This window comes from Heteronotia binoei, chromosome 9 (assembly GCF_032191835.1).
Source record: "Heteronotia binoei isolate CCM8104 ecotype False Entrance Well chromosome 9, APGP_CSIRO_Hbin_v1, whole genome shotgun sequence".
Taxonomy (NCBI): domain Eukaryota; kingdom Metazoa; phylum Chordata; class Lepidosauria; order Squamata; family Gekkonidae; genus Heteronotia; species Heteronotia binoei.
The window spans coordinates 121,453,824-121,466,854 of NC_083231.1; the positions used below are offsets into that span (position 1 = coordinate 121,453,824).

Sequence of the window (13,031 nt, forward strand, 5' to 3'; positions counted from 1 at the left end):
AGGCCTTGATAGGGAGTAAACCATTGTGGGAAGCCAGGGCCTAATCTAGTCTCCCTGGTAACGGAAGATAGGTACCAACAAAAGATGTCTGCAAGTTAGAATGCAACCTTGAAGAAAACTAACACCAGAGTCTGGGAATTAATTCAAAGACTTTTGATTGGGAGACGTTTAGGAAGAAGAAATGATGGGCTGTTAGCCTATAACCCAAGGGCGGCCAAACTGTGGCCTGGGAACCCCATGTGGCTCTTTCACACATATTGTGTGGCTCTTGAAGCCCTCACTGCCCCATCGGCTGGCTTGCAGACGGCATTTCTCTCTTTAAATAATTTCTTCAAGCCAAGCCCGTCAGCAGCTTGGAGAATGCATTTCAAGTTGCTTTCTTTCCAGCTCTTCCTCTCCCCCATCTATTCACCATCCTTCCTTCATTACTGCCTTGCAAGCTCTCAAACATCTGACATTCATGTCTTGCGGCTCTCAAACATCTGACACTTATTCTAGGTGGTTCTTACATTAAGCAAGTTTGGCCATCCCGGCTACAACCGATATTTGGACTGTAGCTTTCGCTTTATGCCAGTCTGGCAAGACAAGTAGTCTTGCGTGTCCCTGCTACAAGCGTTTGCTACCTGATTCTTCATTAAAAGCTTCTTTTGCATTTACTCAAGAATGCATTTACTCTTGTGATAGATTCTGGGTAAAATCTTACAGACGGGCTCCAGCACAGGTTAGAGAGAGAAAGGCGCAGTAAGCAGAGAGGGTGGACGGATAACGTCAGCCATGGAAGGAGGAGAAGAAAAATCCCAGTGCTGGGAATGGGGCTGTGATGGTCTGCAAGCCACTTGAGGGGAACTGCACACACTGGTTTAGGGTTACCCGGACCTTCTGGCTGCCCGGCCAGCCCACGTTTACCTCTCCCCTCCAACCTGCACCTCCTCGAAGAGCGCACACTGCCCCAGGACCTCAGGGGTCAGGGCGCTGACGCTGGTCTGGATGGAACCGCCACAGGCCTGTGACACACAAAAGAAAGTGGTATCAGCGTGGGCCCTTTTAGTAGCAGGAACTCCTTTGCGTATTAGGCCACACCCACCTGATGGAGCCAACCTTCCAAGAGCTTACCGCGCTCTTCGTACCGGGCCTACTGTAAGCTCTAGGAGGATTGTATCCTAAAACAAGGAAAGGCGTTTCTATGCCAGCGGTTTGTAGAGATTCGTACCCCTTCTTCGAACTCGGCTAAAATGTGGTCGTTTCCCCGCCAAGTGCTGCCCACCGGTTCCCCTGCCGGCGCTCCTGCCTTAACCACCCCTGGGCCGGCGCAGTGAAGACGAGCTTGCAGCTCGCTCACTCACCATCATGGTCCTCTTGAGGTCTTCCTCGGGGACCCGGCCCGCGCAGAACATGTCCCTGTCCGCAAAGTACTGAGTGGCCACGTCGCCGATGGGGAGCTTTGAGAGCACCACTTTGGCCCCCGATTCGTACAGCTTCTCCAGCTTGTCGTACAGGATGTTCCACTCGGCGTCCACAATGGCCTGGTAATCCTGCAGAGGGAAACGAAGGCGAGAAACCTTCAGTGCCGGGGGGGGGGGGGGTTTAGCCCAAGTGCAGCAGCTGCTGCTGCGCCTGGCTAGACCCGCGTTGAAATCTCGATCCGCTTACCCAGAAAACTCACTAGGTGACCTTGGATCTGCCGCTCACTTCCTCTCAGCTGAATTGACCTCACAGGCTTCTAGCAAGCATGAAGACGTACGAACGCACACGAAGCTGCCTTATACTGAATCAGACCCTTGGTCCATCAAGGTCAATATGATCTATTCACGCTGGATGTGGCTCTCCAGGGTCTCAAGAAGCCTTTCGTTGTATTTAGTACCAGATCCTTTAACTGGAGATGCCGGGGATCGAAACTGAGACCTCCTGCATGCCAAGCAGAGGCTCTGCTACAAAGCCACGGCCCCTTTCCATGTCTCTTCAGGGTCTCAGGCAGAAGCCCTCCCCATCACCTCCTGCCCAGTCCTTTTTAACTGGAGATGCCGGGGATTGAACCTGGGTCTTTCTGCCTGCCAAGCAGATGCTCTACCACTGAGCCACAGCCCTTCTCCATTAGTCTCCAGGATCTCAGGCAGAGGTCTTTCCCATCACCTCCTGCCTGGTCCTTTTAAGTGGAGATGCTGGGGATTGAACCTGGGACCTTCTGCCTGCCAAGCAGAGGCTCTACCACTGAGCCACAGCCTTTCTCCATTAGCCTCCAGGGTCTCAGGCTGAGGTCTTTCCCATTGCCTCCTGCCCTGTCCTTTTTTAACTGGAGATGCTGGGGATTGTACCTGGGACCTTCTGCCTGCCAAGCAGAGGCTCTACCACTGAGCCACAGCCCTTCTCCATTAGTCTTCAGAGTCTCAGGCTAAGGTCTTTCCCATCACCTACCACTTGGTGCTTTTAACTGGAGATGTCGGGGATTGAACCTGGGACCTTCTGCATGCCAAGCAGAGGCTCTTCCACTGAACCACAGCCCTTCTCCGTTAGTCTCCAGGGTCTCAGGAGGAGGTCATTCACATCTCCTACTGCCTGGTTCTTTTAACTGGAGATGGCGGGGATGGAACCTGGGACCTTCTGCATGCCAAGCAGAGGCTCTTCCACTGAGCCACAGCCCTTCTCCGTTAGTCTCCAGGGTCTCAGGAGGAGGTCTTTCACATCACCTACTGCCTAGTTCTTTTTAACTGGAGATGCCGGGGATTGAACCTGGGATCTTCTGCCTGCCAAGCAGAGGCTCGACCACTGAGCCATGGCCCATCCCCCTAGGGGCCCTCAGCTGAGGCTCTTAAGGAGGTATGTCGAGGCGATGCAGGATTCTGTTACCTGCTGTAAAATGCAGCACGCAGGATTCAAACCAAGTAATTTACACCACGGCACAAATCCTACAAGCTCAGCGGAATCTGAGGGGCCCTTGCTGAGAAGTTACATCTACCCTCTCTCCCTGTTGGGATTAGCAAGTTTGCAAGGCTTTGTTCGTCAGCAGGAAGTCACTGTAACCTGTTAGCTAAAGAGAAAAGCCCCCCCGGAAAGTCTGTAAGAGGCCTTAGTCCAATGACCGGCAATTAAGTGTTGTGACTGGAAATCAACGCATTGGCTATTCTGCATTTTATGGTTCCTCTTCCTCCCTTTGTCTCAGCTTGGAGAAGAGTTGGGAGTGAGCAGTGAAGTGGCCAAGTTTGCAGATGACACTAAATGGTTCAGGGTGGTGAGAACCAGAGAGGATTGTGAGGAACTCCAAAGGGATCTGTTGAGGCTGGGTGAGTGGGCGTCAACGTGGCAGATGCGGTTCAATGTGGCCAAGTGCAAAGTAATGCACATTGGGGCAAAGAATCCCAGCTACAAATACAAGTTGATGGGGTGTGAACTGGCAGAGACTGACCAAGAGAGAGATCTTGGGGTCGTGGTAGATAACTCACTGAAAATGTCAAGACAGTGTGCATTTGCAATAAAAAAGGCCAACGCCATGCTGGGAATTATTAGGAAGGGAATTGAAAACAAATCAGCCAGTATCATAATGCCCCTGTATAAATCGATGGTGCGGTCTCATTTGGAGTACTGTGTGCAGTTCTGGTCACCGCACCTCAAAAAGGATATTATAGCATTGGAAAAAGTGCAGAAAAGGGCAACTAGAATGATTAAAGGGCTAGAGCACTTTCCCTATGAAGAAAGGTTGAAACGCTTGGGACTCTTTAGCTTGGAGAAACATCGACTGCGGGGTGACATGACAGGTTTACAAGATTATGCAAGGGATGGAGAAAGTAGAGAAAGAAGTCCTTTTCTCCCTTTCTCACAATACAAGAACTCATGGGCATTCGATGAAATTGCTGAGCAGCCAGGTTAAAACGGGTAAAAGGAAGTCCTTCTTCACCCAAAGGGTGATTAACATGTGGAATTCACTGCCACAGGAGGTGGTGGTGGCTACAAGCATGGCCACCTTCAAGAGGGGTTTAGATAAAAATATGGAGCACAGGTCCATCAGTGGCTATTAGCCACAATGTGTGTGTATGTATAAAAATTTTTGCCACTGTGTGACACAGAGTGTTGGACTGGATGGGCCACTGGCCTGATCCAACATGGCTTCTCCTATGTTCTTATGTGACACAGAGTGTTGGACTGGATGGGCCATTGGCCTGATCCAACAGGGCTTCTCTTATGTTCTTATGTTCTTAGAAGCCATTCCTACGTTTGTTCCCTAACTATAAAGAGGCAGTCAGTTAGTTTTTGTTATTTTCTTCCCAATGTACCCTTCCCTTGTAGTTTTAGGTAAAGCGATCGTATTCTTTTAAACACACACACGTTCTCTGCATATTCCTTGCTGCGCTGCTAATTTCTAACTCCGCTAAATACGACTTTACTCTAAGAATATCCAACACTCCCCCGTGTCCCAAGTCCAGCCGCCTACCTCCACGGTGTTGACTCGGACTTCGGCGTTGTCTTTCTCGGCCTTGAGCTCCAGTTCGACGTTGAGCAGAGCGATCTTGGGCGTCTCGTACTTCTTGGGCTGCATCTCAAAGCCGGCGTAGGAGAAGGTCTTCTTGAAAGCGACCCCTGCCACCAGCTGGGAATCCTGGGGGGAAAGCCAGCCGGAGCTGAGATCTGGGTGGACGAGCGAGGCTTCCAGAAGTCCACCGGCTGGAGCTTGCTCTGAACGCCACAACCAAGAGTGCTACACCGCTAACGTCGCGTCTCCCTTTGGTTAATGATGACCGGAATCAGGCAAGACTGAAGCGGCAATGCAGGCATAAGAACATCAGAAGAGCCCTGCTGGATCAGACCGGTGGTCATTCTAGTCCAGCCTCCTGTCTCACACAGCAGCCAACCAGCTCCTCTGGAGGGCTAATGGGGCGTAGACGCCAAGGGCTTCCCCTGATGCCGGCTCAGTGCCTCTGAATGTGGAAGTTCTCTTCAGTCATCATGGCCAGAAGCCACTGACAGGCTCATCCTCCATCAAATTATCTTAAACCCTCCCCCCTTCAAACTGTTTATCCCTGGGGCTTTCACTACATCCTCCAGCAGCAAATCCTACATCTGAATCACGTCCTGTGTCAAGTAATATTTCCTTTGGCCCGTCCTGAACCTCCTGCCTGTCGGCTTCATTGGATGCCCTCAGGCTCTAGCAGTTTTATTTGGAAGGGAGAAAAAGTTCTCTTTGTCCGCTCTCTCCAACCCATGCATAAGAAGACTGCAGATTTATACCCTCCCCTTCTCCCTGAATCAGACTCAGAGCGGCTTACAATCTCCTATATCTTCTCCCCCCACAACAGACACCCTGGGAGGTGGGTGGGGGCAGAGGGAGCTCTGACAGAAGCTGCCCTCTCAGGGACACCTCTGCGAGAGCTCTGGCTGACCCTAGGCCATTCCAGCAGCTGCAAGTGGAGGAGTGGGGAATCCAACCCGGTTCTCCCAGATAAGAGTACACACTCTTAACCACTATGCCAAACTGGCTCTCTTACAATCACCTTCCCTTCCTCCCCCACAACAGACACCCTGTGAGGTGGGTGGGGCTGGAGAGGGCTCTCCCAGCAGCTGCCCTTTCAAGGACAACCTCTGCCAGAGCTATGGCTGACCCGAGGCCATTCCAGCAGGTGCAAGTGGAGGAGTGGGGAATCAAACCCGGTTCTCCCAGATAAGAGAGCTCTGGCTGACCCAACGCCATTCCAGCAGCTGCAAGTGGAGGAGTGGGGAATCCAACCCGGTTCTCCCAGATAAGAGTACACACTCTTAACCGCTATGCCAAACTGGCTCTCTTACAATCACCGTCCCTTCCTCCCCCACAACAGACATCCTGTGAGGTGGGTGGGGCCGAGAGGGCTCTCACAGCAGCTGCCCTTTCAAGGACAACTCCTGCAAGAGCTCTGGCTGACCCAAGGCCATTCCAGCAGCTGCACGTGGAGGAGTGGGGAATCAAACCCGGTTCTCCCAGATAAGAGTCCGCACACTTAACCACTACGCCAACCTGGCTCTCTTACAATCACCTTCCCTTCCTCCTCCACAACAGATACCTGTGATGTAGGGGAGGCTGAGAGAGCTCTGACAGAAACTGCCCTTTCAAGGACAGCTCCTACCAGAGCTGTGGCTGACCCAAGGCCATTCCAGCAGCTGCAAGTGGAGGCGTGGGGGAATCAAACCCGGTTCTCCCAGATAAGAGTCCGCCCACTTAACCACTACACCAAACTGGCTCTTTTGTGCCCCCCTCCCAGGTCCCGTTATCTCTTTCCCGAATTGAAAAGTCCCAGGCTCCTCAGCACTTCCTCATAGGGTAGGATCTTCAACCCACAATTATTATACTTTCCAGTTTGTGAAAATCTGGGAGTCTTGTGATTTACCATCTGCAAGATCAGCCTCCCACTGTTCAGTGACTCTTTTTCTTATTTTCACAAACTAAGGTCTAAAGGCAGACAGAAAAACCCTGCATTAACTGGGAGAGCAATTATTAATTTCTAGGCTTTTTTTGTAGCAGGAACTCCTTTGCATGCTAGGCCACACACCCTAGACGCGGCCAATCCTCCAAGAGCTGACAGGGCTCTTAGTGCAGGGCTTACTGTAAAGCTCTTGGGGGGCTGGCTATTAGCGTAGAGGGCATAATGCCCTGATTCCGGGGAGCTTCGCTGGTCAATGCGAGGTGGCCCGTCCACCGTTTAATGACCGTCGCCATCCTTAGTGAAAAAGATGAAGAAGATGATGATATTGGATTTATATCCCGCCCTCCACTCCAAAGAGTCTCAGAGCGGCTCACAATCTCCTTTCCCTTCCTCCCCCACAACAGACACCCTGTGAGGTAGATGAAGATATTGGATTTATATGCCGCCCTCCACTCCAAAGAGTCTCAGAGGGGCTCACAATCTCCTTTACCTTCCTCCCCCACAACAGACACCCTGTGAGGTAGATGAAGATATTGGATTTATATCCCGCCCTCCACTCCGAAGAGTCTTAGAGCGGCTCACAATCTCCTTTACCTTCCTCCCCCACAACAGACACCCTGTGAGGTAGATGAAGATATTGGATTTATATCCCGCCCTCCATTCCAAAGAGTCTCAGAGCGGCTCACAATCTCCTTTACCATCCTCCCCCACAAGACACCCTGTGAGGTGGGTGGGGCTGGAGAGGGCTCTCACAACAGCTGCCCTTACAAGGACAACCTTCTACCAGGGCTATGGCTGACCCAAGGCCATTCCAGCAGGTGCAAGTGGAGGAGTGAGGACTCAAACCTGGTTCTCCCAGATAAGAGAGCTATGGCTGATACAAGGCCATTCCAGCAGCTGCAGGTGGAGGAATGGGGAATCAAACCCAGTTCTCCCACATAAGAGTCTGCGCACTTAACCACTACACAAAACTGGCTCTCCTATAAGTGTCAATCACATGGCTGTGGTGTCTCGCACTGATGGTACATGCAAATTTGGCAATAATCATTATGAGATATCCCGTGTGAGGAAAATGCATAATGACAAGACAAGCGCAAAGTGAAAAGCATGCAACGAAAAGAGCTACGCGGACCATCACCTAACACCACACACACAAAATATCCTTTACCGCCCCCCGCCTGCAAAATCCAGTCAGAATTCAAAAAGGTATGGATCATATCCACTGATGACAAAAGGACACGTCTGGAGAAGAGCCGACTTCACCATGCTCTTCTAGGGGCTGCAACCCCTAAAATACGCAACAGTTGATTGTTATCCGCCAACCATGTTCCTCTGGCCCCGACAGGGAAGCCAAAGAACGCAACGGTCTCGGCTCCAGCTGATAATTTCACTTGATTCTCCAGTTCCCGGTAGTATCTAACCTCCTCTACAGCGGCCTCTCTTAATCCCCCACGGTTAATATTCAAATCGCACGGTAACATCGACCACTAAAGCCTTCCTTCCTTTCACAAAAATAAGGTCCGGTTTCCTAAGTTGGTTATCTACAGTCCTCAGATGTGGCTCGTGAAAGATCTTCCACCCTTTTTCTTCCCCTTCGGCCGCCAGTAACGAGCAGATAGGAGCATGTGACCTAGTGTGCAAAGCAGTTCCTGCTGCAAAAATAAAAGCCCTGATTAATTTCGGAGAGTCGCCGGAAGTCAGAAGTGTTTTGACAGCACTTAACGCACGCACAGCTCCACACTCTTGAGCAACAGGTATCTCAGATGCTGACTTAAATCGAGAGACGAACGCTGTAATCCCAGAGTTATTCTAGCCCAGGGGTGACCAAACTGTGGCTGGGGAGCCACACATATTATGGGGCTCTTGGAGCCCTCACCACCCCATCGGCCAGCTTGGAAAAGGCATTTCTCTCTTGAAATCACTTCACCAAGCCAAACCAAGCTGGCAGCTTGGAAAAAGCATTTCAAGTTGCTTTCTTTCCACCTCTCCTCCCTCCCCATCTCCCTCCCCTTCCTTGTCTCGCAGCTCTCAAAAGAGCTGATGTCGATTCTGTAGGGCTCTTACATCGGGCAAGTTTGGCCACCCCTGTTCCAGTCTCAATCCACTGGGGTGACACAGCTCAGGTTGGCACTGTGAATTGGTAGAAAGCGGGCACGCCGAGAAGGAAAAAGGCAATCGACAATGGAGCCAAAGGCCGAGAACTCACTTCCAGAGCCCCCCCTTGCACTTTCTTGATCCCGATCATTTTGATCTGCAGGAGGTCGTCCAGCATCATGACGGCGTCCACCACCATTCGGGCAAAGAAGTCCTTGTACTGGGAGATCAACTTGGAACTCAGGGCAGTGGAGGCGCACTTCTCCAGCAGGCTCTTGAACTCCCTGCGGCAGGGGGGGGGGGGGGAACATACAGGCATTCAGGCCGGCCTACGTCCCAAGGGTATGTAAACCACGGGGGCATAGCAAAAACACTGCAAAGCTGTTTCAAGTCGCAACCTTCACAGAATCCTAGAGTTGGAAGGGACCTCCAGGATCGTCTAGCCCAACCCCCTGCACAATGCAGGAAACTCACAAACCCCTCCCCCCCAATTTTACAGGATCTTCATTGCTGTCAGAGGGCCATCTAGCTTCTGTTGAAAAACCTCCAAGGAAGGAGAGCCCACCACCTCCCAAGGAGGAAGCCTGTTCCACTGAGGAATTGTTCTAACGGTCAGGAAGTTCTTCCTAATAGAATCCTAGAGTTGGAAGGGACCTCCGGGGTCGTCTAGCCCAACCCCCTGCACAATGCAGGAAACTCACAAACACCTCCCCCTAAATTCACAGGATCTTCACTGCAGTCAGATGGCCATCTACTCTGCTTAAAAATCTCCAAGGAAGGAGAGCCCACCGCCTCCCAAGGAGGAAGCCTGTTCCACTGAGGAATTGCTCTAACGGTCAGAAAGTTCTTAATAGAACCCTAGAGTTGGAAGGGACCTCCAGGGTCATCTAGCCCAACCCCCTGCACAATGCAGGAAACTCACAAACACCTCCCCCTAAATTCACAGGATCTTCATTGCTGTCAGATGGCCATCTAGCCTCTGTTTAAAAACCTCCAAGGAAGGAGAGCCCACCACCTCCAGAGGAAGCCTGTTCCACTGAGGAACCGCTCTAACGGTCAGGAAGTTCTTCCTAATGTTGAGCCAGAAACTCTTTTGATTTAATTTCAACCCATTGGTTCTGGTCCTACCTTCTGGGGCCACAGAAAACAATTCCACAACATTCTCTATAGGACAGCCCTTCAAGTACTTGAAGATGGTGATCCTATCAGCTCTCAGCTGCCTCCTCTCCAGGCTAAACATGCCCAGCTCCTTCAACCTTTCCTCATAGGACTTGGTCTCCAGACCCCTCACCATCTTCGTCACCCTCCTCTGGACCCGTTCCAGCTTGTCTAGATCCTTCTTAAAATGTGGTGCCCAAAACTGAACACTAGACTCCAGGTGAGGTCTTACCAGAGCAGAGTAAAGCGATACCATCACATCACGTGATCTGGACACTAGACTTCTGTTGATACAGCCCAAAATTGCATTTGCCTTTTTAGCCACCGCATCACACTGTTGACTCATGTTCAGCATATGATCCACTAAGACCCCTAGATCCTTCTCGCACATACTACTGCTGAGACAAGTCTCCCCCATCCTATAACCCTGCATTGGATTTTTCCTACTTAAATGCAGAACTTTACATTTATCCCTCTTAAAATTCATTGTATTGGGTTTAGTCCAGTTTTCCGGCCTGTCAAGGTCATCCTGTATCCTGTTTCTGTCTTCTTCTTTGCAACCCCTCCCAATTTAGTATCATCTGCAAATTTAATAAGCATTCCCTCTATTCCTTATCGAGGACTGGTGCCCTGGCAAGAAAATATTAAAAGGACAAAGAAGGGCTCTATCCCACTAACTTTTTTAAAAAGGTAAAGGTAGTCCCCTGTGCAAGCACCAGTCATTTCCAACTCTGGGGTGACGCTGCTTTCACAACGTTTTCATGGCAGACTTCTGATGGGGTGGTTTGCCATGGCCTTCCCCAGACCTCTAGGCTTCCCCCCCACCCACCCAGCAAGCTGGGGACTCTCTTTGACCGACTTCAGAAGGATGGAAGGCTGAGTCAACCTTGAGCTGGCTACCTGAACCCAGCTTCCACCGGACTCAAACTCAGGTCGTGAGCAAAGCTTAGGACTGCTTAGCCTGGAGAGAAAGCGGCTGAGACGTGATAGGATCACCATCTTCAAGGACTTGAAGGGCTGTCTTATAGAGGATGGTGTAGAATTGTTTTCTGTGGCTCCAGAAGGTAGGACCAGAAACAATGGGTTGAAATTAAAACAAAAGAGTTTCTGGCTCAACATTAGGAAGAACTTCCTGGCCGTTAGAGCAATTCCTCAGTGGAACAGGCTTCCTCCTTGGGAGGTGGTGGGCTCTCCTTCCTTGGAGGTTTCGAAACAGAGGCTAGATCGCCATCTGACAGCAATGAAGATCCTGTGAAGTTAGGGGGGTTTATTTGTGAGTTTCCTGCATTGTGCAGAGGATTGGAGTAGATGACGCTGGAGGTCCCTTCCAACTCTATAATTCTATGACTGCAGTACTGCAGCTTTACCACTGTGCACCACGGGGGAGGCACTGACTTACTTATCAGCAGACAAAAAGGGTCTTTTAATTCTGCCCCTCCCCCACCCCAACATTGTGAATAGCTTTTGGGCACCGTTAGAGGGACTTTGGCTCAGCGGCAAAGCATCTGCTCGGCATGTAGAAGGTCCCAGGTTTAATCCATGGCATCTCCAGTTAAAAAAGACCAGGCAGGAGGTGAAGAGAAAGACCCTTTTCTGCCTGAGACCCTGGAGACTAATGGAGGGCTCTGGCTCAGTGGCAGAGCCTCTGCTTGGCATACAGAAGCTCCCAAGTTCAATCCCCAGCATATCCACTTAAAACGGTTCAAGCGGCAGGTCATACAAAACGCCCCCGCCTGAGTTCCCGGGGAGCTGCTGCCAGTCTGAGTAGACAAGACTCATCTTGATGGACTGAGATTCTGATTCAGGATGAGATAAGAACATAAGAGAAGCCATAATAGATCAGGCCAATGGCCCACCCAATCCAATACTCTGTGTCACACAGTGGCCAAAAAAATGGCACGTTCTCTCACAGCTGTTCCTCTCAAGTTCAGTTTCTGTCAGAGCTCTCTCAGCTCCAGCTCCCTCACAGGCCGTGTTCCCTCTAAGCTGCGTTAGCGTGAGCCAGCTCACGGATTTTTAGCCTCCGGCGCATGCATTTTTGTCTTAGCTCAGGAAGGATGACCCCAGAGCACACTAATTTATGCAGGAGCTCAGAACTTTAACGCCAGCAGCTCACAAAGTAGAGTTCTTGCTCACAAGACTCTGCAGCTTAGAGGGAATGTTGGTTGGAGGGACTGTCAGTGGCAGAGCCTCTGCTTGGCATGCAGAAGACCCAAGTTCAATCCCCGGCATCTCCACTTAAAACGGTTCAGATGGCAGGTCATACGAAAGGCCTCTGCCTGAGTCCCCGGAGAGCTGCTGCCAGTCTGAGTAGACAATACCGACTGCGACGGACCAGGGGCCTGATTTGATATACGGCAGCTTCACATGTTCAACAGAGTCACAAAGAGGGGAGGCCGCAGGGCTGTCCCTTGCAAGCGGAGTTGGGATGAGACAGGCACTTACTCGTGATCCGACTTCTTAACGGTGACCGCAATCGCCTTGATCTTATCGACCGCCTGCCAAAAAAAAAAAGGCAACGATCAGTCGGTCTTCTGACCCTCCATCTGTTGCAAGCCCTGCTCTTTCAGGTGTGACATTTGCTTAGCCCAAGCTCAGTCTCTCGCCCTGAGCACGGCGCAGCAAAAAGTTCTCTCTGCTCCGCCTATGTGAAGCTCCCATTCAGTTCAGCGCAAGAATCACACCCTGCGCCAGCATTTGTAGCATTAGGAGTTCAGCCTTTGAGAAAGAATACCAAACCAACATCTCAAAAAGCAAAAAGAGCCAGTTGGGTGTAGTGGTGAAGTGCGCAGACTCTTGACTGGGAGAACCAGGTTTGATTCCTGACTCCTCCACTTGCAACTGCTGGAATGGCCTTGGGTCAGCCAGAGCTCTCTTATCTGGGAGAACTGGGTTTGATTCCCCATTCCTCCACTTGCAGCTGCTGGAATGGCCTCGGGTCAGCCACAGCTCGCTTATCTGAGAGAACGGGGTTGATTCCCCATTCCTCCACTTGCAGCTGCTGGAATGGCCTTGGGTCAGCCAGAACTCTCTTATCTGGGAGAACCAGGTTTGATTCCCCACTCCTCCACTTGCAGCTGCTGGAATGGCCTTGGGTCAGCTAGAGCTCTCTTATCTGGGAGAACCGGGTTGGATTCCCCACTTGCAGCTGATGCAATGGCCTTGGGTCAGCCATAGCTTTCGTAGGAGTTGTCCTTGAAAGGGCAGCTTTTGGAAGAGCTCTCTCAGCCCCACCTACCTCACAGGGTGTCTTTTGGGGGGGGGGGGCAAAAGAGATTGTGACCACTCTGAGAATCTGAGATTCAGAGAAGTGGGCAGGATATAAGTCCAATATCATCATCCTCATCAAAATACGCGAACAAAACAAAGCTCTCTGGCTTATCTGCGCTATTTTTA

The 13,031-nt window shown here is 51.1% G+C and overlaps 1 protein-coding gene across 1 annotated transcript in view; it reads right to left on the reverse strand.

Moving 5' to 3' along the window:
• The window catches only part of CCT7 (chaperonin containing TCP1 subunit 7), a 31,348-nt gene that overhangs the window by 9,209 nt on the left and 9,108 nt on the right, over positions 1–13,031 (reverse strand). The window contains exons 5-9 of the mRNA XM_060247202.1: positions 12,081–12,133; positions 8,590–8,761; positions 4,424–4,588; positions 1,344–1,532; positions 907–1,004 (exon numbers count right to left, since the gene is read on the reverse strand). Of these exons, the coding sequence (XP_060103185.1) occupies positions 907–1,004; positions 1,344–1,532; positions 4,424–4,588; positions 8,590–8,761; positions 12,081–12,133 (677 nt within the window). The remainder of the gene's footprint in view (positions 1–906; positions 1,005–1,343; positions 1,533–4,423; positions 4,589–8,589; positions 8,762–12,080; positions 12,134–13,031) is intronic.